This window comes from Heliangelus exortis, chromosome 16 (genome assembly GCF_036169615.1).
Source record: "Heliangelus exortis chromosome 16, bHelExo1.hap1, whole genome shotgun sequence".
Lineage (NCBI taxonomy): Eukaryota > Metazoa > Chordata > Aves > Apodiformes > Trochilidae > Heliangelus > Heliangelus exortis.
The window spans coordinates 15,367,117-15,394,596 of record NC_092437.1 but is presented as its reverse complement, the minus strand read 5'-3'; the positions used below and the strand labels follow the sequence as shown (position 1 = coordinate 15,394,596).

The 27,480-nt window shown below is 53.7% G+C and overlaps 1 protein-coding gene and 3 long non-coding RNA genes across 4 annotated transcripts in view; 3 read left to right on the top strand and 1 right to left on the bottom strand.

Annotated features, from left to right (window-relative positions):
• The window catches only part of LOC139803582 (uncharacterized), a 247,811-nt gene that overhangs the window by 172,360 nt on the left and 47,971 nt on the right, over positions 1-27,480 (bottom strand). The window lies entirely within an intron of this gene.
• The window catches only part of LOC139803583 (uncharacterized), a 154,918-nt gene that overhangs the window by 120,504 nt on the left and 6,934 nt on the right, over positions 1-27,480 (top strand). The gene's annotated exons all lie outside the window — the stretch shown is intronic.
• MAP1LC3A (microtubule associated protein 1 light chain 3 alpha) lies at positions 687-19,534 on the top strand. The gene is made up of 4 exons (XM_071759873.1): positions 687-849; positions 10,526-10,581; positions 17,672-17,778; positions 18,218-19,534. The coding sequence occupies exons 1-4, from the start codon at positions 810-812 to the stop codon at positions 18,378-18,380; spliced, it is 366 nt and encodes a 121-aa protein (XP_071615974.1). The 5' UTR covers positions 687-809; the 3' UTR covers positions 18,381-19,534.
• LOC139803515 (uncharacterized) lies at positions 21,829-26,434 on the top strand. The gene is made up of 3 exons (XR_011729035.1): positions 21,829-21,992; positions 24,059-24,207; positions 26,048-26,434. It is a non-coding gene; the product is annotated as an uncharacterized lncRNA (long non-coding RNA).

Genomic DNA, 27,480 nt, shown 5'->3' with positions numbered 1-27,480 from the left:
AAAATCTATGATATTAGCCACAAAAATAATAATTGTTTCCTTTCTTCTTTCCTTTCCTCATGGTGAATTGTTTTCTTAATAGATACATATTTCATGTCCTCTTCCTTTTTTTTTTTTTTTTTTCCCCAATGCTGTACTGAATTCCATTTGCTGTTCACTCCGGTTTGATGCCAGTTCCCTGCCAGCAGAGCTCCAGGGCCCTGGCAGAGCCTCAGGGTTTCGTTGCAGCACGCGTTGAGGAGGAGCCTTAACCACGGGTCCCGGTGAAACGCTGATGTTCTGGTTCTGGACGGGGTTTTGGACTCATTTGGGGCAGCTCCAGAGACTGTCTGCCCTCTCTGGGTGCCGCGGGGATGGCCCCGAGCGAGCTCTGCCCCGCGCTGGGACCGCACCCACCCCGCGGGGTCCCCGCCCCGCAGCCCCCGCCCCGGGGAGGGCTCTGAGCCGGCACCCGGCACCCTGCGCCCTGCTGCCCCGGGACCCCTCGGCAACGCCGGCGGGGGCTCTGCCGCTGCCCGCCCGCCCCCCCCGGGGGTCAGACCCCCGCTCCCCCGCGGCTTTCGATGCCGGGGCAGAGCCCCGTGGTTGGTGCGGAGGGACCCCCCGGGACACCCCCCGGGACCCCCCCACTGCCCCCCCATCCCTAAAGCAGCCCCGGGAAGGGGGCGGAGCTTCACCAAACCACGCCCTATGGGCGTGTCCAGGTGACGTCACGGCCCCGCCGCAGCCCCGCGCAGGCCGCGCCGCCAGACCCAACCGAACCGAACCGAACCCAGCCCGGCAGAGCCGTTCCTGCCCGCCCGCCCGCCATGCCCTCGGACCGGCCCTTCAAGCAGCGCCGCACCTTCGGTGAGCCCCGGGAGGGAGCGAGGGGGAACGGGGGGGGGTTCCTCTCCCCGCCGCCGGGCCCCGCCGTGACAAGCGGGGCCTTTGGGGTGGGGGGGGAAATTGGGGGGTGATGGTGCCGCAGCCTCCGCCCGGTGACGTCATCCGGGACCGAACCGGGCCCTGGGTCCCCCCGGTCCTGCGGGGAGGTCGGAGGGGTCGCGCCCCGCCGGGCCCGGAGGCGTTGGGAGCCGCCCCCGGTGTGTGCGGGGGGGCAGGGATGCTGCGGGCAGGTTCCGGTCCCGCACCTCCCCCCGAGGTGTGAACCGCGTCAGGACTGACCCACGGGTTGTGCGTGGGTCCCCCGGGGACCGAACCTCCCGCTCCGTGCGGCTCCGTGTGCGGGGGGAGCGGGGCTGGGGGGGCTTGGAAGGGCAGGAAAGCCCCGGGGGGAATTTGCGGAGCGGCCCCCAGTGCTGTGTCCCCGCCCCAGTGCTGTGTGTCCCCCCCCCCCAGTGCTGTGTGTCCCCCCCCCCAGTGCTGTGTGTCCCCCCCCCCAGTGCTGTGTGTGTGTCCCCCTCCCCCAGTGCTGTGTGTGTGTCCCCCTCCCCCAGTGCTGTGTGTGTCCCCCTCCCCCCAGTGCTGTGTGTGTCCCCCTCCCCCAGTGCTGTGTGTGTCCCCAGTGCTGTGTCCATCCGAGGAGCGGGGGTGATGGTGACAAGGGGCCCTAAATCCGTGTAGTCAGGAGGTGGATATGTGAAGATCCCTCCCTCCTTCCCCTGTGTCCTCTGTCTGATCTTTACACTTTTGCACAGTGTTGGAGCACAGTGACCTCTTCAGAACTCGCCCTCCGTGCCCCCATCTCGTTAGCAAATAGCAAAGTGGCTGCTGAAGAATTTGTTGGACCTGCCCTGGGTGTTCTTCAGCCCCAGAAGGGTCCCTCGTCCCTTTGTTAGATGGACACGGTGGGGAAACTCGGGTGGGCAGGAGGTGACCATAGAAGGTCCCGGCCCTGGCTGGCAGGAATCAGACAGAAGATCAGCTGCTGTGTCTCTTGACCTTTGCCAGCTGGCGCTGGGGAAGGTGCCCGTTTCTGGCAGGGCACATCCCAAGGGGGGGATCGGTTGAGCTTTGATGCCCGAATAATGCTGAAACTGGTGCATTCGTGCCAGACAAGGCTTCTTTTTGTGTCAGATTACTGCCCAAACACAGGTGAGGGTGTGTTTCCTACGGGAGTTTTAAAACTGAAACTTTTTTCCTCCTGAACTGCTGATCCAGCCTCTTGCTGCTCTCTTGGAAACTAAATATTTGGCAATTTATTGGTGCAACCCTTCCGGCCTTGAATGCTCACCCAGGCTTCTCCTGCCACAGGGGCTGAGCCAAGTGAACATGCAGAAACGAGAACCAAGTGAAGTCCGGGTGCCCTGGGACACAAGCTCAGGACCCTGCTGTGTTCTCCTAAGCAGTGAAGTCCTAAACCAAACCCTTAGGAGCTCCCTGCTTTTGAACTGGTAGGCTCAGGTTGTTCTGGTCAGGAGGGGGGTGGTTTGCCTTTGCAGATTGCTCAGACTTTGTATGAGCCAGAAGAAAAACAAAATCTGAGGCAGAGCGTAGTTGAAAGCAAGCAGGATTAAAATAGCCCAGGAGGGAAAGAGGGGGGTGAGGGAGTTTGGTGCTGGCAACTGCAAGTGCTCCTTATTTCTGTGTACTTTCCTCTGCCCTTTTGCTCTCTCAGCTGACTGGTCTGCAGAACTCAGCCAGGAGGAGGGGAAAGAGGAGGAGGTCTGGCTGCCCACAGGGTTGCTGGGGTCAGGCTGGAATTGCTTGGTTGGAGAAAGTAAATACAACTTGTTTTCATCTTCAAATCATTACACAACAGGAGCAGGAAGCGATTGTTTACAATGCAGTTGGAGAGGGCTGATGGAAAACATCACCAGCAACACTGTGCCTTCAGAATGGCTCAGTTTTTAAGGCTTCAAAACTTTATAGAAGTGGAACTGTTCCAAAAAAGCAGAGAAAAGGCAGGGTCAGGAATAGGACTGTTTACAAAAGCTCTGGTTTCACAGCAATTGGCTTGCTTAGCTCTTGCTTTGCCACCCCTTGCTGAAGATTCTGCTTTCCTCCATGCATCTTTCCCCTCTTTTTGTATTTTTGGGATTTGTTTTCCCATTAATTTCTTCTCCTTGCTCATCTGCTTTGTCTTGGGTCTGTCCCATATAAAACTTCTGAATTTCTGTTCATCGTTGTTGAGGACATGAAAAAGGGACAGGCTGGGGACACCAGGGCTTTGAGCCAAGGTGTGCTGAAGGCACTGAGCAGTGACCCCTCCTGTGATCTGATGTGCCATGAGTGGGGAGTGGGTGATCCCCTGTCCCCAGGTCTGGTCCTTGGCAGTCTGCAGCAGAGCATCTTTGTTCTGGGTGTGTGTGGGTCAAATCTGACAGCAACCCTCTGCTGAACCTGCTGAACTCCACTGTCCTGTGTGTAGTCAGAGCCCCTGTAGGAGTCCAGAACAATTCCCAGAGCAAAGCTGTGGTCTGTGTGACAGGATCTGGGTGTCCTGGCAGCCTGAGGACACCGCTCCGCTTCCCCTAAAGAGCTCAAGTCCTTGGGAGCAGCTCTCAGGCTGGTGGCTTGGAGCTGTCTGCTGCTCTGCTGCCTCAGGGCTGCCTGCCAGCTCCCTGCTGCCTTTGTTTCCAGCTCGGAGCATCCCCGGTGTGAGCAGGGACACAGACCTTACACCCAGCTGGAAGGAAGTTGTGCTGGTGCCCCAGACCCCCGGGGCACTTCCCAGTGAGACACCAACACGTGTGTCCTGGCAGGCAGCTGGAGCCCCTGGCTGGGTGACAAACATGGGGTTTGACCTCAGCCACTGTGGACTGAGTATTCCCAGCCCAGGATCTGGGAGATCTGCCTTTTGTTTGGGAAAGCTTCTCCCCCGTGGAGAGGCAGGAGTGGGTGAAGGCACTGTCTGGAGATGGATTCCCCATCTCCTGCCTCTGAGGAAGTGAGGTTGTTGCCTTCCCTGGGGACTCAGCTGCTGTAAGCAGCATGCTTGTACCAGGTGAAAGACCAGGAGGGGATGAATTGGCTGTCTCCTCCACCATCCTGTGCTTGTTTTAACAGTGTTTGCTTGTTGGAAAAGTGGCTTGGTCCTGACCTGAGGTTGGCAGGTGAGGCACCTTGACCTCAGACTCTGTGCTTGGGCTGAGAATGCTCTCCCAGTTGTGCTTCAGGAGTTGGGATTCCTTGAAATGAGACTGCTCCTGCAAGCTGATGCTCAGCTGCCTGTGTCTAGGTATATTAATTACTGAGGACATTCTGTGACATGATTTGAGGGGGGCTTAATTATCAGGATTGAAGAAAATATCAGTACAAGAAGAACTGAACAAACATCCAGGAGATGATACCACAAATACTGATTTTTTTAAAATTATTATCATTCTTTTATATAACAGAAGGTCCTGACTGGCAGCCAGCAATAATGAAACCTGTGTGTTCTTTGTTCATACTTAATACTTTTCACTACAAAAACTTCAGATATCCCCTGGAGCCAGAAGGGTGGGTGGGAACTGATGGATCCAGGAGCTGTAAGACTGGTTGGACTCTTGCTGTCTGTGTCATGGAGTAGCCATGAGCCACAGCCAAGTCATCTCCCTTGGCTTCTGTCTTCCTTTCATGGTCAGTCTGTGGGGTCATGGTCAGAGTCACCCCAGAGGCTCCTCCTGGTGTGTCACCTGCACGTGTGACATTCCATGGTCTGTCAACACCTCTGGCTCTCTGCTCAGGGGGTTGTTTGCTGCCTTTTGTCTTCAGCAGGCAGTTTGGGAATAGGCTGTGAAGGACAATGAAGGAATGAGCACAAGGCTCTGGCTCGTGGCACATCTCCCCACATCAGCCCTGCAAACCCCTGCGTGTCCCAGGCGTGTTTGTGCTCAAACAGCGGTGACCTGGGCTGGGCAAAGTCTCTTTGTGTGCATGTGTGCTGTGGTCTGCCTTGAAAACAGCTCAGTCAGGAGTGCCAGCTCTTTGTTTGAGCACTTTGAAGTGTCCTGAGTAGTTCTGAGAAATCCAAGTGCCTTCCTGCTGTGCTGGGGGGTTGTAATTGTGAAGGTTGTCAAGGCAGGAGAAAAGGTCAAACAAATGGTTTTTGTTTGACCTCCTGAGCCCTGGTGGAGGCAGCTCCCAGCAGAGGGGATGGGCAGCAAGGCTACTGAAACTGAGACTAAACACTGGGTAAAAAACCCATTTCCTCATCTGGAACTCTGATATATTCCATAGCACAGGAATTATTGCTCTTGGGCCTCCCGGTGCTCAGGACCTGCAGTTGGATGGTGGAGGCCCAGTGCTGACCCTGCCTGGCCTGTGGCAGGGGTGACAACATGGTACTGTGCAACAGAGAAAAGTGTCTTGACATGAAGACTTCACAGCTGTTTGTGGCACTGCTTGGTCACAAGCTGAGCCCTTCTCATGGATTTGCTGGGTACAAATCTGGTGCCTGGATCAAAATCATACTCGATTAAAACTGCTAAAAAAATTTTAAAAAAGCTGGTTCCTGTTTTTTTTTTTTTAAATCCTTCTTCAAGCTGGATTTTTCTGGAGCCAGGAAGATTGGGATGAGCAAGGCTGCTGAGAATCTTCTCCAGTCACAGGACTCCAGGAGCTCAGCATCCAAAAACCCAGACAACACACGTGGTAATGAAGCTGTAACAACCAAAGGGACAGTCATGCTCCACATTCCTGTTGGTGATTGACCTCGTGACAGTGAAGCATCAACCTTTACCTACCCCTTGATGCAAGGACCCTCTGGCAGACAGAAAGTTCCAAACAGTGTAGTTTTGGTCCCAAGTTTGGAGCCCCCTCAGCTTTGCAGACAGAAGCAGTGAAACAGGACCAAGAATCAGAATCACTGTCAGATTTCTATGTAGCCTGGGACAGAAACCCTTTCTCAGTAGCAAGGACAACTTTCCCAGGGCTCAGCTGCCTGCTTGGAGTCTGTTCTTGCCCCTCCTGCAGCACCCCTACCCTGAGCAGCAGTGTGCAGGGACAGGAGGGCTCAGCCCAGCTGGTGTCTGGGCCATGACACAAACAGGGGGAGCATTTCCTGGTGGGGAGAGGTGTCTGGCCTTAGGCTGGTGTGACAGTACAGAAATAGTCATCTGGAATGACCTGCATAACTTGCCTGTGTCTTCAGCAGCTGCCAGCTCATCCCAGACATATCCTGATTTCAGACCATCCCCATTCCTCTTCTCCTGGCAGCAAATCTCCTGGAGGGAAGACCAGGTTCCAGCAGCCCTCTGCCCTGGGGCTGACCACAGCAGCTTCTTGAAGAAACATAGAATCATAGAACTGGCTGGGTTGGAAGGGACCTCAGAGATCATCAAGTCCAACCCTTGACCCACTACCACTGCAGTTCCCAGCCCATGGCACTGAGTGCCACATCCAGTCTCTTTTTAAATATCTCCAGGGATGGAGAATCCACCCCTTCCCTGGGCAGCCCATTCCAATGTCTGATCACCCTCTCTGTAAAGAAATTCTGTCTAATGTCCAACCTAAACCTCCCCTGGCACAACTTGAGACCTCTTGTGCCCTCTTGTCTTGCTCTTGTCTTGCATCGTTGGTTCTGCATCTTCTCCAGGGCTGAGCAGACCCACTCCCAAGCTGGCTTGCAGGGTGTGCTGGGGGAGGCAGAAGGAAGCCTCAGGGCTGGCAGCAAGTGGCAGGGCTGTTGTCACCTGTCCCTCCATGCCATGGGCAGCTGCACCCTGAGCCCAGGGCTCTGGGGGCCACAGGGAGAAGCCCACAGCTGAATTTCTGCTCTCTGCTTTGCTTTCCACACACACTCAGGAGCTGGTGACCTGGTAGCACATTGATGACATTTCCAGGGGGATATTTTTTCTGAATGATGCTTTCCTAACAGTATTCCTGGTGGTGACAGGCTGTAGGGCTGGTTGGAGGGTCCATCCACAGCCCCAGGGTAGCACCAGTGTTTGTGTAGTGTCTCCTGAAAAATGCTGTCCCTTACACAACTGCACTGTTGGAGAACTTGCCCATGTGTTTTCCGTCTGTTCCACCATCTGTACCTTTTGTCAGATGCTCTGTCCCATCCAGGGCTGTCCCTTTGTCCTGTGCCTGTGCAGCTCCCAGCACAGCAGGGACCTGTCTCCTGTAGCCAAGGTTCCTGGGCACTGCTGATAAAAAAGGTCGATGCTCAGGAAGTCTGGCTTAAAATGTTCTCCTGTTCCCCTTAACTGTCCTAATGATCTCATCCTGCATTGCCAGGGGATCTCTCAGCCTTGGGAGAACAGCTTGGGAAGGACCTCAGTCAAGAGAACAGCTGAGGTTCTGGTGTTTTGGGCAATTTGCAAGCTTTGCTGTTGGTACTTAACAGCTGAAACAGCAGTTGGAGGAGAAATAGGCAATTTCCTGGCATACGCAGTGCTACAGAAATACTCCTGTCTTTCAGTAGGCCCTAGCAGTGGAATTTTGCTAGGAATAGCCAAGAAAACGGATGGTTCTGATCCTGCTTCCATCTTGTGCTCTTACCTCCTGGCACTGGGTAGAATCCTGGCAGATGTGGTGCCCCCAGCCTGGGGCAGAGCTGGTGCTGGTGGAAAACACATGGGCAAGTTCTCCAACAGTGCAGTTGTGTAAGAGACAGCATTTTTCAGGAGACACTACACAAACACTGGTGCTACCCTGGGGCTGTGGATGGACCCTCCAACCAGCCCTACAGCCTGTCACCACCAGGAATACTGTTAGGAAAGCATCATTCAGAAAAAATATCCCCCTGGAAATGTCATCAACGTGCTACCAGGTCACCCTCTGCTCAGCTCCATCAGAACTCCAGCTGCCTCCCCTCCATCCCTCCTGGTTGGAGTCGTGAGCTCCTGAATCAGGTGTGGCCTTTGCTTCTCCTTGGGGGGCCAGAGGAAAAAATATCCATCCAAAAATATCCATCCTGCCCTGTCTGTGTAAACAGTTCTGCTTCACTCTACATCCAGGCTAAGGATTAAGTGGAGTCAGGAGCCAGGGAAAGGGGGAAGGAAGGAGGTGACCTGAGCCCAGCTCTGCTCTGGGGGAGCTGCAGGAGGACAGCAAGGCTTGTGAAATGATTCCTGGATGGAATGTCAGTCTGCAGGTGCTGCCAGTGGGGATGTACCTGCCTGCAGTGCCATGGGAGGCTGGCAGCTCTCTCCCTGAAGTGTCCTTTAAGGGTTTTCTCTTTATTCCTGTGGCTTAGATGAGGCTACACATACATTAAATTAAAGGTGGTATTTATAGCCACTCCTTGCTGAGTGATGATGATGCTTTCATGAGACACTGGATCAAGCTCTAGGGTGTGGGTGACCATCACCTACTTCTTGCAGGAGATCTCAAGCACCTCAGCTCTGCACACAGAATTTGCCCTTGTGCAGGATTGATACAGGATGGCTCCTCCTGATTCCCAAGCCAGCTTGGATGGATCTCCAAGGCTTGAATGAGACTGAGTGTGCCCCTCAGCAGAGCTTCAGATCTCCTGGAAACTTCTGCCAACTGCCTTCCTGAATGAAGTTTCTGAAATGGGCATTTCCTGTGCAGTGTTTGCTGCTGCGATCACACGGACCTGCTGAAGGGCTCCTGGAGCAGAGCAGCACCCACTGTCATTGCAGTGGGGAAACCTGAGGTTTAAAATGTTGCCAGCACACATCTGAGCAGAGGAACGAGGTCCTGGGCACGTGGCAGGTCTGAAAGAGTGGGACAGGGGAGCTGCCACTGTGGTTCATCAGACTTGGGGTGAGGTGAGAGCTTCATCCCTGGTGGCTCCTGCCTGTAATTCCTGCTGAGCATGGAGGCAGCAGGACATGAAGCTGTGTGCTGCAGCAGCCTGGGCTCTCTGGGGGGGATGAAAGGCTGTGGGGACAGGGGTGGGATCCTGGGACACTGGGCTGTAGCTGAATAGATGCCCCTGTGTGACATCTGAGTGTGATGGGACAGGGCACCTCTGGCTCCTCTGCAGAAGGCAGGGTGCTGATGGGTGCCAGCTTGTGCAGGGACCAAGCAGGGCATCAGGGCTGTGCTGCCCTTTGGCACTGCTGCCTGGACTAGGTGGATGCTACATCCCCAGCCACAGCAAATCTGCCCTGGGTGGATTGCTTCTCAGAGCCTTCTCAGAACAACCTGCAGTGCTGGGCTGCAAACAGTTCTGTCACCCCAGAGGGAAGTGCAGGATGCCCAGCAGCCCATCCACGTGGCCACCTGACAGTACATAGAGATGCAGGACAGGATGGATGCTGAAGCTGGGAAAATTATCCATCCAGGAGGCCCCCCTGCTTTCTGCATCTCTGTGAATGCCCAGCAGCTCTGAGCTGGCTGCAGCCAGGCTGCCTCAAGTGCTGATAAGTGGTGTCTGCTCATGCTCTGGGTCCCTGCCTGTCAGATGCTGAGGAAGCCTGTGAGGATGTGGGAGCAGAGCTCTGCAGTGTGCTGACTGAGCTGGGTGCTACGATTTGGGTGCTGGGTGCTTCTTGTCACTGTGTCCTTCAGCATTCCTGAAGGGACATTGCTGTACCTGCATCATGTACAGTGCTGATTTCTGCATAACTCTTTGCTGATTGGGACCCTGGGGGAAAATTATATCCTAAGGATGTCCTAGAGCATTGAATGGGGTGAAAAGAAAACATGAGGAACTACATCTTCAGTCACAAAACCCAAAACAAATAAGCCCACATTTTCTACTAAATCCAAATAATCTTGTTCTGTTTTGCTCGCCCATGGAATCCCACAGAACAAAGGTTTGGCAGTTCTTAGCAAAGGGATCTTTTCCTCTCAGAGGAGACAGAAATGGTGCTCAAAAGCATTTTTGACCCAGTGATTTTGTAGTCTTGTAGCCTCTAAAGAAAATCCATGCCAGTGCTTGCCCTGGGCACTTCAGATGGGCACTTGTAGGCTGTGAGGCACTTGCCAGAGTACTGGTAATGTAGGGAGGAGCAGAGCCAGAGCTCTCCTGGCCCTGGCCCAGCTTCTGCTCTTCCTTTCTGCTGCTTGGGAGTGTGGAGGGCCCCGTGGTGCAGCAGAGGGGACACTGGGGTTCTGTAAGCTCCATCAGCACAGGAGCTGTGAGGTGCTGCCTGTGGTTGTGTGCCAGGAAAGATGAACTGTGGAGGAAAGGGGGTCAGGAAGTGTGAGAACAACTGCAGGGAAAAAACATCCTCCTTGCTGAAGTTTTTTCTCCCTGTTTCCATGGCAGGTCTAGAAATACTTTGTCAGGGCAGTAGAGGTGTAGAAAGGAGTCCTCTCTGGCAGGGAATGTCCCTGGGGCTGAGGCTCTCTGCCAGGTGGAGCCTGGAAGTGCACAGCAGGCAGAAGGAAATGGCCCAAACCCATGCCCAGCTGCAGAACTGTCTCCTCCAGGAGGCACAGAGAGCCTGAGCTGAGCCCCTAAAGCTGTGCTGCTGCCTGGCACTGAGGGTCACCAGCTGGGTTTGGTTAAGGCAGATTTAGGAATATAGTTTTGTAATCCTTATGATGGCCTCATTCAGTTGGTTTCCATGTGTGCTGCTCAAATCTTCCTGCTGCAGACTGCTCAGGAAAGGCCTGAGGAGCAGAACTTGAACTTCCTTTGCAATGTCTCTTTTTGTGGCTTTCAGGGTGGTCACCTCATTTTTGCCTGAACTAGCCCAGCCTGCTGTTTCTAACCTTGTTTCTTCTTCCTTCCCAGCGGATCGTTGTAAAGAAGTCCAGCAGATCCGAGAGCAGCATCCAAACAAAATCCCAGTAAGTTATCATTCCTCTTCTTCCTTAGACTTTGTTCTCACCACCTCTCTGTGCTGCTGGGTGTCCTCCCCCAGCCAGCCATGGAGGTGACAAACCTCTGCTCCCCAGGAGCAACACAAGACACTCTCCAGTGCCTTGTGCATTCCAGCTGCTAAGTAGCAGATCTCAGCAGTGCAAACCACAATCCTTCTCTTCACTTCATGCCCTCTCAAGAGGCAAGGAAGTGATCTGATCACAGATCCACTTCCATGCTAGTGGAAAACCTGGAGAAACCTGAAATGGCCTCGTTTGTTGTTGTTGCAGTAGCCACCTGACTTTCCCTGGATAAGTAAGAATTTCTCTGCATGTGCCTAGAGAAGGATGTGTGAGATGATGATCACTGGGTGGAGAGCAAAGAGGCTCTGGTGTAGGATAATTCATGCCACAGCCAAGTGGTCACAGCTGTCCTGGGCTTTCCCAGCACCTGTTTTTGGCATGGGTAGGTGAGACTCCATGTTCTTCTTCCCATGTCAGACCTAATGTGCTGTCTTGTTCTGTGGCTGTCAGTGCACTTGTGATATCCTAGCTGAGTATTTGCTTCTCTTCCTGAGAAGATGGAGAAATAATGTGCTTGGGGCTTGCTCAAGTCAGTGTTTGCAACATCATAGTGTGTATGACCAACAAATGGAAGGTGTTCCTGGTCCAGCTTGTTCTCAGTGTTGGGGGAACAGCAGCCTTGTCTCAATATTGCATCCAGTCTCAGTATTGAGCCTTCAAGGCTTAATGGCTCCAATTGCTCTTGGCAAGTATTGGTCCATTCCTGCCTCACTCTTCTTTTGATGTAGCACAGCACCTTCTAGCAAAAATACTTCTTTTTCTTCCTTCTCTTCCACCACCACTGTTCTGTTATGTGCAAGTCCTCAGCAGAGCAGGACTTGCCCCACATCCCCTACATGATTATTGACCAGTGCTTTTAGCATGGCACGAGGCTGTCCCTGCATCTCTCCAGAGCTGTGGCAGAGCTGCTTACAGTGCTGTAAGGCTCCAGCAGTAAGAACAGGCAAGAAATAAGTTGTATATAAAATACACACACAGGGATATCTCAAATGTGTGTTGTCTGAGCAATGAACAGAAGGAGCCAGAGCTCTGCATCCACATGCAGAATTTTACCAGCATTACTAAAAGGTGGGGGGGACCTTCCATGGCTGGAATGTTCTTTATGTTGGGGTCAACCACGACGTGCCCCAGGAGAAGATTTCTGTGTCATCAGCCCTGGGTGCTGGTGTGGGTGTTGCAGAGCTGTGGCTGTGCAGGTTTAGCCATGGCAGAGGCCTGAGCCTCCAGGCACCTCTTTGTTCAGTGTCTCACTGTCCTTGACAGTGTCCTGAGTGCCAGCAAAGGGAGACGATGAGGGGCTGGGTTGAAGGCTCAGCTGCTCTGCATTCCATTGAAAAGAATCAGGAGAGAAGGGCATGGAAGGCCCTGGGACATCCAGCTGTGTTTGTCTTGCTGAGATCTCCAAAAGCCTGGTCCTGCTCAGCCCCTGGCACCCAGTTTGCTGCTGTCTCTTCTCTTACAGAGCCCCTTGCTGCAGTCACTGGGTGCAGCTCTCAGAGGTGGCTGTGGGGCTGCAGAAAGGTCTGTGAAAGGCAGGAGCTGTGTTTGCTGGGTGATTGTCTTCCCTGGGGAGGCACTTGGAATTAGCAAAGGGGTTGGAGCCCAGGGTGAATGAGGGAGAAGGTGGCCCAGGTCACCCCCTTATGGGTGTCAGAAAACACAGCAAGTTCTGCTGCAGCTGCTGCCCTCCTGCATCTCCCATTTCCACTCAGAGCTCTCGGGTGAGTCCCTTCTGCTCTGACAGAGGCCCAGAAGGATTTGCAGAGGGCCTGGGCTGGCTTTGTGCCCAGGGAAAGGCATTTCTCTCCTGTTTCTAGAAGGATTCATCCAGAGATGGCTGAGGAAGGGGCTGGGCCACATGGGGGGACGGCATGGGGAGAGAGCTTGGGGTCTGTCTGAGCCCACCTGAGGTCACCTAGACTCTGCCTGAGGTGTGGAATTGAAGGGAAATCCCATCCCAGGACACCTCCCTGGCACACACAGTGAAGAGACAGGCAGGAGCACTTCTGCCTACCTCATGCCAGAAGCTCCATTGCTGTTCCTGCATTCCCCAAAGGTGGAATGCAGAGCTCTCCCAGTTAGAGAGCTCTCCCAGTTAGAGAGCTCTCCCAGCACACAGCTTTTCCTGGGAAGGATATGGCTGTGTTGGCACTGAGGTGCTGCTCACCCTCAGCTCTGCTGGGAAGGAGCCTCCAGCTGCAGGGTGGCTGCCATCTCCCTGACATCTCCCTGGGGCCTCCCTCAGCTGCCTCAGGAGGTGCTGTAGGAATCATTCTCAGCCCTGGGAGAGTTCAGACTGAGCTTATTCCTGCCCATTCCTGCTGCTGGCCCCAGCACCCTTCTCCCTGAAGCCCATGAGAGTCCCTGAAGTGGCTGAGGAGCAGCTTGTGCTGGGCAGCAAGAGGAGCAAACCATTTCCCAAAGAACTGTAGTGCTATAGGACATGGGGGTGTTGAGGCTGGAGAAGAGGAGGCTCAGGGGAGACCTCATCACTCTCTCCAACTCCCTGAAAGGAGGTTGGAGCCAGGGGGGGTCAGGCTCTGCTCCCAGGCAGAGACAAGACAAGAGGCCATGGGATTAAGGATTTTTTCCTAATATCCAACCTAAACCTCCCCTGGCAGAGCTTCAGCTCTGCCAGGGGAGGTTTAGGTTGGATATTAGGAGAAATTCTTTGCAGAGAGGGTGATCAGACATTGGAATGGGCTGCCCAGGGAGGGGGGGATTCTCCATCCCTGGAGGTTTTTAAGCAGAGACTGAATGTGGCACTGAGTGCCATGGGCTGGGAACCACGGGGGGAGTGGATCAAGGGTTGGACTTGAGGGGCTCTGAGGTCCTTTCCAACCCAAATTATTCTGTGATTCTCTCAAGTCCCTGTAGTGCTGCAGGGTTGGGGTGTGGAAGAGCCACGTGGAGAGGTCTGTGTTAGATTATGTATAAAAAGTTCATCTGCAACCCAGAGGGGAGCAGGAGAGCAATGGCAGGGAGGGAGCCCAAACAATGCTCTGCCCTGGCACAGTGGTGGATGGAAACCCAAATTACAGCTTTGTGTCAGGCCCAGAGGGTGAAGGCCAAACCAAACATCACATCCCACAAATTGGGCACAGGGAGGGTTCCCCAGAGTGGGGTCAACCCAGGGAGATTGGGACTGGACCCCTTTGCTTCCTGAACTCCTTCAGAGAGGAGCCTGGGTGCAGCTGGGCCCAATCCTCCTCCTCTAATTAACCTCTTTTAACGACCCATTCATGAGACTGAGCTGGGGAATTGTCTGCACAGTACTCAGGAGTAAGGTTATTACTCAGGAGGTTTGTATAAAAACACAACTTTACTTAAAAGTGAGTAAGATTATAAAGTATGTCAGCTTACAACCAGCAGAATTAGATTTTTGGGGACTTCGAAAGCAATGGATTACACTTTAGCAAAATTTAAAGAAGTCATCAAAACACCAGGTTGCCACTAACAAAACTTAACAAAGCAACATAAAACTAAACAACTATGTTACAACTATGTTACCTCATGTGTCCAGATAAGATCAGAAACAGACACAGAGAGAGAAAAAGAAAAGAGAGGAGAGATCTCCCCCCCTTGGATCCAGGGATGCTCTGGGTAGGAAGTTGTGGTCCTTGGATGCTGGGCTCACATCCAGCATTCCCAGTGTGCCTCTTTTATGTCCCCTGACCCCCCCCTTTTTTGGGGGGCTTTGGGGTATCTTGCACAGCCAGGTGTTCCCTTGGGCCCCTCCAGATGGGATGACAAAGCCAGGTCCCTGATTTCTGCAGAGGTGCCCTCCCCAGAGGCTTTACCCAGGGCACACAGAGGATGTCACTCTGCAGGGGACACCTTGCCTGCCCTGTCCTTATCAGCAAGGACAGTGTCCTGCCTGTCAGGGTGGCCACCAAACAGAGCTCCCCTTGCCAGGACACTGCTCAGCTGATGGGGATGGCCACTGAAGGAGGGGCTGCTCTTGCCAGAATAGGGCCCCGTTTATCAGGGGGGTTCCCCAAAGGGGGTCTCTTCTTGAGAGAGAGAGCTCAGATGGCTCCTGAATGAGGCCCCCGCCCCAGCCCAATGTCCATTTTGTCAGAGTGGCTGTTTTGAGACAAATATTGGTTTTGGGGGGGACAGTTTTCTCTGGGCTCCTGCAAAGGCTGTTCCCAGGAGATCCCTGCAGATCCAGGGCTGACACAAATCAAGATGGGTTGATGCCAGAGCACCTTTTGGGTTGAGGGGGGGTTACTGGATATATTGCCACTAAAAGACACTCCCCTGCTCAGCTCCTGGGGTCAGGAGGGGCTGTTGGTGCTCCCTGGCAGAGCTCTGTGTGTCTGTAGTGAGCTCTGTGGCTCCAGGGATGGGTCAGAAGTGTCCATGTGGCTGTGGGTACCCACTGGGAACAGCCTTGCTGCTGGTTGGGCTTGGGGCCCTGGGGCAGCAGCCTCATATCTGCTGGGCTGCCAGGTCTGACCCCATTCCCTGCTGAAATCCCTTCCCACCTCCTCAGACTGGCCCCAGAACAAGGGCTGTGTTTATAATTGGGCTCAGGCTCTGCCCTGAGTCTTTCCATCTCTGCCCAGTGTTGTTTCTGTGGTTCCCACTGCTAGAGCACAGGAAGGAACCTCCTGGCCTGAGGCAGCAGCTTGGAAGAAGGACACGAGAGGGGAGGTGGCCACAGGGGTGTAATACTAGCATTTGATCGGGCATTTCCCTCCAAAGCCAGATAAAAATGTTTTGTCCACTGGCCACCTGTTCCCATGGCTGGATTACCCAAATTGCAGCTCGTGTTCTGGAAACAGAAACTCTTGAAGCTGTTCTGCCTGACAGACCCTCTGTCTGCTCAGGGCACAAGGCAGCTGCCCCTGAAGCAGCCAGGACATCCTCCTCAGCCCATTCTTGGACTAATTGAGAGGCTTTTCTTTTGTGGGATGGAGCTGGCTGGTAATTAGAGATGTCTGCCTCTGTTCCTGCCAAGTGTTAGTGAGAAAAGAGGCACAGCCCTGGTGTTCAGGGCCCTCAGCATGGAAAGGTCCCTGCAGGCATGGTTGCAGGGTGGCTGCCCCTTTCTGCAAGCTGCCATTAAAATCTCAAGGCCCTGCAGTTGTCACCATGTGCCCCAGAGCAGCATCCCTGTGTGTGGCTGCTCTGAGTGCCCAGCCCCTGAGACTCCTCTGCAGAAACCCAAAATCAGCCCAAGACTCAAACTAAATACAGTAGGATGGTTCTGCTTGTCTTTGTCCTTCCTCTGCCCTCCATCCTGGGGGGAGGCAGGGACAGGAGCAGGTTGGTGAGGGACATCCTGATCATCATGAATCCATGGCAGGAGATTGGTCTCACCAGTTTGCAGCAGGGGATGGAGCAGCAGTCAGTACCTGGCTTTCCCTGCTCTCTGGCACTCTTGCTCAGACATGGCCAATCTCAGAACACACCAGTGGGTTATTGGGCCTTCATGTGGTGCTTGTTGGGCTTCTGGCTCCTGGGTTCTTCCCCTGTGTGGTCCAATCCAGGATGTGTTCTGCAGGGCTCTCAACCAAGTGCTTGCACCCCTCCCTCATCCAGGAGCTGCTGGCAATGTCACTGGACCCATTCTGGGGGACTTTGAGAGAAGATGTGCAGCCTGGGGGACTCCTCAAGCAGTCCCACCCCACTGGTGACACCACAGCATCCCCACCAGTGTCTGGTTTGGCTTTGGTGGGCTGGCATCTGGAGTTGCACACCTGGTGCTGAGAGAGGCTGCTGGCAGCACATGCTGAGGGGAACTCTGTGTTCCCACTGATCCTTGGAGCTCCAGAGAGCCATCTCCTGGGAACCCTCATCTCTGCATGCTGCTCCATCCCTCCTGCTCAAAGGCACTGGCAGCTTCCCATATCTTTTGGGAGGAGACCAGGGAAAATGATTTATGGGAACTCCTTGCCTTCCAGTGAAAAATAATTTTCAGCCTGAACTCCAAGGGGATGGTGAGCAGAGAGGAAAATGCACTCATTGGGAGATAAATGTCTTTCTGTGGAGAAAAGAGGAGGAGAGATGGGAGTGTCAGGGTCAGTGTCAGTGTCATGGGGCTGTGCTGAGCTTCACCAGTACTGCCCCCCCTGACCTCAGCTGCCTGCATCCTCCTTCCTCAGAACACCAGTGGCACATTTCCATCCTGGTTTAGAACAGCAACTGTAGCTGTCAGCAGATGCTCCCCAACAGAAGAAAATCATTAATTATAATAGGAGGAAAACTGAACAGAAATGGGTGTTTTACCTGTTTCAGAATGTAGGTGTGGTGGGAGCAAGGCCTCTTGCAGGGGGGGCAGGGTCTGCAGTGGCACTGAGCTGAAGTGCCCTGGAAGTGTGGTGGCACCTGGAGAAGTGGCTGTGGGTTTCTGATCCTTTTTGGAGTCAGTTTGTGTGAGTGTGAACGTGAGGAGTGGGACTGGCAAAATCCAAACTCCCCTTTTCTGGCAGAAAGCCTCGGGTGGCTCCTCGGTGAGTTCTGGCACCTGCTTGTTGGGGAATATCCACAGCTCTCCCTGAGCAAGAAGCAGGGTGATGGTGAACAGCAGCAGCCCAGAGCCGTGGCACAAAAGAGAAGAAAAATGCCTCTGCCTCTTGCTGGGCACCACGAGTTCAGTCCTTAGCTCAAGGCAGCGAAACCCATGGGTTTGGTCAGACTGGAAGTGGTGTTAAAATAACACTTTTCCAGATCTCTCCCCATGTCAGGGGAGGCAGCTAAATCCATCTGCTAATGCCTATGGTTTCCCAGCCAGGCAGAGCAATTGATGCTTTAGTGCTTTTTTCTTGGATGCTCTCCACAGTCTGGCTCAGGCAGACAGATGACTCTGCTGAGGAGCTGTCTGCAGCCAGCCTGATGGGCACTGCTCACATCCTTGCCTTTGTTTTCCTGTGATGGTGAAGCAAAGTGGGGCCTTCCCTCTATTTTCCACTTTTGCTACTTGGATTTGTTTGACCTCGAGGCCACTGCAGCCTGTGGCTGACCCTGCCTCTGACTTTCTCCCCAGGTCATCATCGAACGCTATAAGGGGGAGAAGCAGCTGCCAGTGCTGGACAAGACCAAGTTCCTTGTCCCAGACCACGTCAATATGAGTGAATTGGTCAAAATAATCCGGTGAGTGGGGTGGCCCCACTGGGCATGCTGGTCCCTGTCCTCACCACAGGCCCTGCACATGGACCAGGGGGGTGAGGATGAGGCAGAAGCAGCTGCTGGAGATGGGGGATCCTTGTGGGGAGGGTCAGGAGGCAGGGCAGGTTCTGAGCATCTCCTGAAGGGCTGTGACCTCTCTCCCACAGGGACTCCCATCCCCTCCTGTTATCCCTCAGCTCAGTTGTGCCCCTCTGCCTTTCCCAGCAGCACTTGGAGAAAGGGGCTTTGCCAGGGCCTCACTCAGGAGGCTTTGGAGCCCCCAGCAGCTCAGAGGGGCTCAGACACCATGTCCTGAAGCTGTGGGAGGAGGTCCTGGCTGTGCTGGCCTGGTCTGGCCCTGTGGGAGCTGTGTTGCTGGGGAAGGTGTGGATCTTGCTGACTCCTTCTGCCCTTGTCCCCACAGGCGCCGCTTGCAGCTGAATCCCACCCAAGCTTTCTTCCTGCTGGTGAACCAGCACAGCATGGTGAGTGTGTCCACCCCCATCTCGGAGATCTACGAGCAGGAAAAGGACGAGGATGGCTTCCTCTACATGGTCTATGCTTCCCAGGAGACCTTTGGCTACTGAGACCTGCTGAGGGGTGGCATGTGGAGACATGAACTGTGGCACACGTGTCCCCAGCCTTGGACAACAACAGAACCAGAGGCTGATGAGAGGGGGACTGTGCTGACTCCCTTTGCCCCCCTCCCCCCCTCTCTCCCTTTCCCCAGCCCCCTCTCACCAAAGAGGCTCGTGGCACGTGTTGGACTCACACAGCCCTTCACCTCTGTGTAGGTACAGACCTACGGACACCTGCGTGGGGCCTCTGCTCCCTGTCCCACCCCAAATCCCTCCCAGTCCCACCCCAAATCCCTCCCTGTCCCACCCCAGCTCCTTCCCTGTCCCCTTCAGCTGCTCTCGCTGTGCTCTGTGTGTGCGTGTTCACAGCCCACTGCCAAAATGGTTCAGCCAGTGATGGAGAGAGGACAGGAGAGAAGACAGTAGAGGAGAGGACACTGTCACTGTCACCTGCAGCACAGGGGGAGCCACCTCTCCTCCCAGGCACTGACACCGGGCAGGAGGGCTGCAAAAGCAGCAAGCAGATGTTACCATTGCTCCCGAGTTTTAATTGATTTTAATTACACCCATATCAGATTCTTGGTGCTACTGAGTAGATGTAGGCATCTCTGTGGGACTGTGGATAATGTATATCCTTTAGATTTATTTTATTGGGTTTTTTGTTTGGTGTTTTTTTTGTTTTTGTTTTTTTTTTAGGGGTAGGTTGGAATGGGGAGAGGGGGTGATTTTCCTGTATTCTGTAGGTAAATAAATTCTGTAGGTAAATAAATCAGGCTTGGTTGCACTTTAAAGCATAGTAGATGTCAGAGTGGAATTTACTTTTAATTTATACAGGTTCGCCATATATATATATATATTAGTGCTGCTCCTCTGTTGACAGGTGTACCTAGATTGTCTGTTTCTTTTTTTTTCTTTTTTTCCAAAAAAAAAGAATTTATTTCCCTTCTCTCTGTCTCTCCATTGCACGGAATTTTTCAGTCTCAGTGTGGCAGAGTCTGCTCAAGGAATGTACTGATTTATATTTGCTATGTTCCCCATTCCTGTTTCTCATGTATTATACCAAAAAAATCTATATGATAAAATCCCACCCAGTTTAATCGATACAAAGTTATATATATATATAAATATATATAAATAAACATAAATTCAAGTTGTGTCTTGTATGTTCTGTTCCCATCTCATTTGTCTGTGAGAGTGTTCCCAGACACATATTCCCTGTGTTACGGGGGCTTCATTCTGCTCTCCATCCCCATCTTCCAGCTGCAGGGAATGGGTACCCCAGTGAAAACTGCTCTTTAATCCCAGGCACAGAGACAGCTGTGGGAACTCACTCAGAGAATGGTCCCTGCCAAAAGGATCCTAAAGCAAAGGTCAACACTGTCTTTCACAGTGTGAAAACCAGGAAACCAGGCTTCATAGAACTGGACCTGTCCCTCCATCAGCCCTGCAGCAAAGCCTACTAAACCAGACCAAAATGTTGGCTACTTGTCACCTCTCGAGTTGAGAGTCCTCGAAAAATTGGGTCTTAGTGTAACAAAGGCTGTGGAAGGGAAGCAGATGAGAGACATCAGTGCCAGGAAAAGCCCCGGAGCAGGAGGGCCCGGCTGGAATGAAGGGAGAGAGGCACAAGCAAGCATTTGGCAACAAACTCTTTATTCTAAAAAGTCAGGATCCTCCTGCCTGGTGAAAGCTGACCAGGCAGCTACGTCTCTACACCTCTATTACTTTATCTTAGAAATAAACTATACTTATTCTTTATTCCTTTTACACCTCTATTACTACTGAGCTGGGCTGCTGATTTCACTCTTCACTCAGGCTTTCCATCCTGGGGCTCATCTCTGAAGAGCCCCATTTCAATCCCTTCCCCCTTCAAACCAAGTTCAGAGTCCTCCTGATCAGCCCCACCAGCTCACGGGCTGCAGTCCTTTTGCCCCTGCTAGACAGATGCAGCCCATCTGGTTTGGGGACAGGAGGCAGCGTGGAATTTGCCTCATGGCCAAAGAACCCCAAACCCTGCCATTGACACCAGTCCCTAAGCCTGGACTGGATCCCTGCTGGATCTGCCTACTCGCTCCCTCATCCATTGCTGTCATTAGAGGGATGGAGGAAAACACAGCGTGGGCTCCGGATCCCTTCAGCAGTTGCCCCAGGCCCTTGAAGTCTCTCATGACTGAATGGGTGCTTCTTGTTATTACCTCCTCAGAGGACCAGAGCACTGCCCACCTCCCTCCTCACAGCACACATACTCTCACCCAAAGAAAACTGGGCAAGGGCTGGAGTAGCAGAAGGAGGATGTTTTGGCTGCTGGGATTTTCTTGACATTAGAAGAGGGAGATTTGTAGCTTGTTCTACTGAGGCATTTTTCTGTAAATAAAATTATTGGCGTTTTTCAGACCCAAGCTCTCTTTGCCTGTGTCTTGGGGGCATGTGGCATCTGAGGAGTTGTGGTTACCCTTTGCTCTGGTCACCAAGGACTGGAGGTGGCTGGGGGGGCTGTCATGGCCCCTCTGGGGGCAGGGGGTACTGTGCACAGAGGGGTCCCACTGACAGAGGGCACAGCACTGGGCAGTACTGGGATGGACTGGTGTGGGACCCATCCCACTGGAAATATTCTCTCCTCTCCTCTCCTCTCCTCTCCTCTCCTCTCCCATTCTGTATTATTTTTTATTCTACTTGTATGCCAACAGCACCACAATTGCTCCAGTTCCCTATGAGATGCAGTGTGATGGTGAATGGGATGCTCTGACGTGTGAACGCACAGGCTGCCGACTCCGCTTTCAGACCGGAGCTCACCCAGGCAGGGCGAGGGCCGCTCCCACCTCCTCCTCCTCCTCCTCCTCCGAGCCCTCACCACAAGGCAGTTTTGGTCCCAAGTGAAAGGAAGGCGCAAAGCGGAGCGTGACAAAGCCCCTGGGTCTCTGATCTCCCGGGATGGATGCAAACCTCGGGAGTGTCCCCTCCCTGCAGTCCGGGTCAGGACCATGGCCAACCCTTCCCCCTTCTCCTCAGCTGCCTCCTGCACCTGGGGCTTCTGCTGGGGACCCCCGGGCTGCAGGGAGCGGGACCTTGGAGGGCAGCAAACAACCCGGCCGTGCGGGAGCAGGCACAGAGGGAGACCCCGACCCTCCTGCCCCGGCTCTGCTGCTGCTGCTGCTGCTGCTGCTGCTGCTGCTGCTGCTGCTGCTGCTGCTGCTGCTGCTGCTGCTGCTGCTGCTGCTGCTGCTGCTGCTGCTGCTGCTGCGGGGCCGCGGCGATCCCCGCCGGAGGGTGCGTGGAGAAACCTCGGAGGGCCACGGGGCTGGCGGTGCCCGGCTCGGCGCCCTTCCCGCGGGCAGGACCCTCCCGCCGCACCCTCGCCCCGCCCTGCTCTGCCTTGGCGGGGCAGTCCCGACCCGCAGCCCCCAGCCCGCCCGGCGGAGGAAGAGGCGGTTCGGCGGTTCCTTCTTTCCGGTTCCCAGCTCCCCGCGCAGCCGCAGCCCGCGCCGCCGGGCCGGAGCCCCGCCGGAGCCCCGCCGCGCTGCCATGGCTCCGAGGCGGCGCCGGGGCCTGGCCGCGGCGGGCTCCCTCCTGCCGCTGCTCTGCGCCCTGCTCCGCGCCGCCGCCGACACCAGCACCGGGCGGGTAGGGCTGGAAGCGGGAGGAGCGGGAGGGGAACGGGGCCGGGCGGGGCGCTGGGGGCAGCGGGGCCGGGCGGCTCTGCGGGGAGGCGAGGCCGGCGGTGCCCGGGGGGAGGTCGGTGCCGGGCTGTGCGCTGTGTTGGTCGGGAGCCGGGCTCTGGGCTCCGGGCTCCGGTCGGGCAGCGTCTCGCCGGTTGCAGGCCGGGCACTGCTGCCGGGCAGCTGCCGCCCTCCCTCGCCGGCAGGGCCTCCTCCTGCCCCTCCTCCGTGCCCGCCGGGCCGGGCTCCGGTGTGCGGCAGCAGCGGCCCAGTGGCTGCGGCGGGCAGGGCGGACCCCGCGGGGGAAGGTGTCCAGGCGTAGCCCATGGGTGCTCCTCAGCATCAGGCGCCCGGGAGGAGCCCCCGCGGGCATTCTCTGGGGTCCCTCGCCGGGAGGGAAGGGGTGCGCGGGGCAGCCCCGCTCCGAGCTGCTTTCTGGGTGCGCTCTGCCCCTGCTGCTCAAGGACAGAGCTGCTGCTCCTTTCCCTCCGAGCAAAGCTCTGTGGCTCTCAGAGGTGGTGTCCAGGCTCCGAGCAGTCTCGCAGCTTGGCTCTGCGTGGATGGAGCCTTTGGTGATGTCCGTGGGGCATGGCATCGCGTGTCTGTGGAGAAGTGCAGAATCGCTGGAGTGTTTTGCTTGGAAAAAACCTTGAAGCTCCTCAGGTCCAAGAGTTAACCCAGCACTGCCAAGCCCACCGCAAACCCACGTCCCTCCCCACCTCCAGAGATGGTGACTCCACCACTGCCCTGGGCAACCTGGGCCAGGACTTGACAACCATTTCAGGGGAGACTTTTTTCCTAATAGGCAATCTAAATCTTCCCCGGGCAACTTGAAGCTGTTTCCTCTTGTTGTGTCAGTTGTTCTATGAGAAAACCTCCCCCCCTTCACACCAGGCTCTTTTCAGGGAGCTGCAGAGGTGTCCCCTGAGCCTCCTTTGCTCCAGGCTGAGCAACCTCAGTTCCCTCAGCTCCTCCTTGTGAGACCTGGGAGAAATGTAACATCCCTGGCCCAGGTGCTGTCTTTGTACCTTCTGCCTCCTGCTTTGCAAGCAAGTGCTGATGGCTGCAAAAAGCTCAGAGGATGTTTGTTGATCTGGCAGTAATGCTGGTCTGAGTACTGACCTGGAGGGCTGAGTGTTGGCCAGGAGAAACACAGGAAAGTTATGGTGACAAGTTTCTGGAAGCAAGGCTGCCTTCAGGCTTTTGCACTTCGTGGTGAAATAACAGTCCTTCTGGTGATATCAAAGTGAAGGTGGGAAGAGAGAGGAGGAAAAAATAATCCTGAACGAATGGGTGTTTTTGAAGATTCTGTCCTTAGTGCTTTGACAAGTTTGAGGTGGTTTCACCTAAAGCTGCGTTTTTTGGGAAGTGGCTAAAGCTAAAGTCAGGAGATTTGGCTGTTTTCCTGTTCTGACAATTTGCTAGGTATCTGCTGCTGGTAGAGGAAAATTCCACGTAAGCGGAGTCCCTGTAAACTTCCCGAGTGTGGTTTTCTGAGGGTTTTTTGTTTGTCTGAAATAAGTACTCCTGGGCTGATGAAGCTTGGGCCTGTGTTTGGGAGGAGTGCAGAGGCTTAAGACTGTGTGCTCGGAGTTCTGGTCCAGAGGTGCAGAGGTGGAGGGCAGTGGGACACTGGGAGCACAGGGAGTGAGTGAGTGAGTGAGTGAGTGAGTGAGTGAGTGAGTGAGTGAGAAGCCTCGTGATGAATGCACAGGAGGTCTCTGGAAGGAGGCCAGAGCTTGGTGGGTATTTCTGGTGCTCCAGAGACCAGAGCCTGTCCCAGTTACTCGCTGGAGGTGCCAGTTGTGTTCCGCTGGCAGGTCTGCATTGTCCTCTCAGGACAGGTGATGTTAAGCTGGGTCTTCACCCCTTCCCAGGATCAGATGATGTTACCAAAGGTAACAAAAAGAAGAGGAGAGGTGGGTGAATTTTGGGGGGCTCGTTTGTCACTTTTTCTTTTGAGGAAATGTCCTCGTCTGTTGAGTTGAAAACTGACCGTGGCGTTTTACCACCTGTTTCTTTCTTTTTCAGGGCTGGTTAAAAACTTATGGCTACTTACTTCCATCTGACAGCCAAATGTCAGCCGTGCAGTCAGGAAAAGCCGTGCAGTCTGCGGTTGCCTCTATGCAGCAGTTTTATGGGATCCCAGTTACAGGAGTTTTGGACCAGACAACTCTTGAGTAAGATTAACGTAGGATAATTTTGTCTTTCTGATTCCTAATGTGCTGTCACATCAGCTGGGTAATTCTCCCCGGTACAAGATGTCCTCAGAAGTGATAGATTTGCCTGGCAGGCAGAGAAGCCTTGCTTAGGAAAGGTGTTCCTAATGAAAAGATGTGGACAGCTTCACACAGCTTTCTTTTTGCCCAGCAGTGCTGTTTGCAAGCGTGAGAAGCTCTTGTTAAGTGTCATTCTCTGTACGTAGGTGCACAAAGTGTGAATCCTCTGAGCTTCTGAATGTCAAGGGTTTTGTTTGTTTCCATCTCCCTCTGGACTGAGGTGACAGTGGGGCTCCAGAAATGGCTTCTAATATATTTCTTAATTAATTGGAGTCGTGGAGCTCTCTAGATGTTGTTTGTGGAGATGCACTGGAGTGAGCTGAAGTGAGTTGTTGTAGCCTGGTGATGATAGTTCAGGCTACTTAGCTGCTGATAGTTGCCATCTGTTGGTCATGAGATGTTCTCTGCTGTCTGTTGATCATGAGTTACTGTTTGTGCTTGGTGTCTTGATATCACCAAAACATTGTTCTAAACCACCTGGGCTGAAGGGACTTTGTTCTTTGAAGGCTGTTCCTTTGCTCTTCAGTGTGTGCTGTGAAGTGTGGCGTGGAAGTGGTGTTTGTTGCTGCTGCCTGCCTGGGTTCCTGTGTGCCCTGTGTTGGCTGAATCTGTCTGCTCTTGGTCAGGACTAGGGAAGCATCTGCTGACGAAAGCAGAATGCAGAGAAGGTCTCACTAATGCTTTCTGGGGAAAGGAAGCACCTCATGGTAAACAAAACCAAGGTAAAAAAGCACAAACAATAAACTTTACTTAGGCCCTGCCTGAGAGTTTTGCCTTGACCTTTCCTTGCTGCAGTAGCAGATCCTTTTAGAGTGTGCTCTGCCTGGTTCTTCATCTCTCCCATTATGAGACTCAGCTGGCAAGAGGGACACAAAAGAAGGGGATGCAAAGTAACCAAATGGTTTGAAGAGAAAAGAGGTTTGGTTTTATTCCTTCCAGACTTAGAAGAGGGAGAAACAGAAGAAATTGGTGAATTAGGCAGGAGAGAGAGGCTGATCCTGGACTGGAGTGCCTCTCCAGTGAATGTAAACCTCTTTCCTTTAGGAGCTGCTTTTGTTCTCCATTTTGTGCTTTTCCAATCCGTCAAAAATGAAATTCTTTTTAAAGGTGGGAATTTTCTATCCCAGCTCTTTTTGCTATGGAAAACACAGCTTGTAAGTGAGTGCTGAAGGGAGCCAGAGAAGCAGAGTTGTGTAGCTGCAGTTGGTGTGTACAAGTTTGTGGTTGGGATGCTGATGGAAGGGGGTGGGGGAAGAAGGGGCTGTCTGGAAGGTGAGGGAGCAGCTGCTTCTGCTGCCCTGTAGGTGACAGGAAGGGAGCAAACTGCACAGGGGGGTCCCTGCTTTAGTCAATAAAGTATTTTTCTGGAGGAAAGGAGCCTGCTGCCCATGTTTTATGGAGTTTCTATGTGGGCAGGGGTTGGTTGGTGCATGAGCACCCACCCAAAGGCTGATGGGTGGACAACCCAGATGGTTTCCTCTTATGAACCTCAAAGTCTCCCAAGGCTTGAAACCTCAGCTACAGCCCAGGTGGGTTTGCTTTGCAGGCCTGTTCAGCTGGTCTGCCTCCATCTGCCCTGAACTGGTTGGTCCCTCTGCTGTATGGCTGGGTGGAGCAGAAATACCTACCTAGAAATTACCTGAAGAGGAAAGAGGTCCTGATTGTGTTTTTGTTGAAATTATAATGAGAAATCTTGGAGAAAGTCTGCAAATGAAACAACCCTTCTTTCTCATTCACACAGTGTACACAGCCATACCCCCAAGGTTGGAGAGATTGATATGAGGAGAGCCATTCGTCAGGCATTTGATGTTTGGCAGAGAGAAAACCAGGAAACCAGGCTTCCCAGAACTGGACCTGTCCCTCCATCAGCCCTGCAGCAAAGCCTACTAAACCAGACCAAAATATTGGCTACTTGTCACCTCTCGAGTTGAGTCCTCTAAAAATTGGGTCTTAGTGTAACAAAGGCTGTGGAAGGGAAGCAGATGAGAGACATCAGTGCCAGGAAAAGCCCCGGAGCAGGAGGGCCCGGCTGGAATCACGTCTGGGACACAGTGACCATGAAATTATTAATGTAGTTTTCAATACTCAGGGATGCAAGGAGGGCCGTCAATAAAACCTCTGCGTTGGACTTCCAGAGGGCAGATTTTGGCCTATTCAGAAGTGTGATTCAGAGTGTACCCTGGGAAACAGCCCTTGGAAACAAAGGGGTCCAGGAGGGATGGGTGTACTTCAGGAAGCAAGTTTTGAAAGCACAGGAGCAGCTGTCCTGGTGTGCCCAAAGGTGAGCTGGTGGGGAAGATGAGAGGGTCTGGCTGAACAGGGAGATGTTGAAAGAAATGAGGGTAAAGAAGAGAGCCTACTGATTATGGAAAAAAGGGCTAACTACTAAGGAGGAATTTAGGAACATAGTTAGGTCATGTAGAAAGAAAATTAGAGAGACAGAGGCACAACGTGAACTGAATCTCACCACCTCTGTGAAGGATAAAAAAAGTCCTTCTATAGATACATCAATGGCAAAAGAAGGGGCAAGGAAAACATCCATTCTCTACTGGACACAGGTGGGAATATAGTTGTCAAAGATGAAGAAAAGGCTGAGGTATTTAACACCTTCTTTGCCTCAGTTTCCAACAGTAAGACAGGTTATCCTGAGGACAGATGGCTTCTGGAGCTTACAGAAGGTGACAAGAATCTGAACAGCCCCCCTGTAATCCAGAAGGACACAGTCAGTGACCTACTGAGCTGCTTGGATCCCCACAAGTCTATGGGACCAGATGGGATCCACCCAAGGGTGATGAGAGAGCTGGCAGAAGAGATCGCCAAGCCTCTCTCTATCATCTACCAACAGTCCTGGCTCACTGGGGACATCCCAGATGATGGGAAGTTGGGGAATGTCACATCAATCCACAAAAAGGGCCGGAAGGAGGACCCAGGAAACTCCAGGCCCGTCAGCCTGACCTCAGTGCCTGGCAGGGTTATGGAACAAATCATCCTGGGGGCAATCACACAGCACCTGCAGGATGGACAAGGGATCAGACCCAGCCAGCACGGGGTTAGGAAGGGCAGGTCCTGCCTGACCAACCTGAGCTCCTTTTATCCTGCACTTTGGCCACAACAACCCCATGGGGAGCTCCAGGCTGGGCACAGAGTGGCAGAAAGGGACCTGGGAGTCTGGAT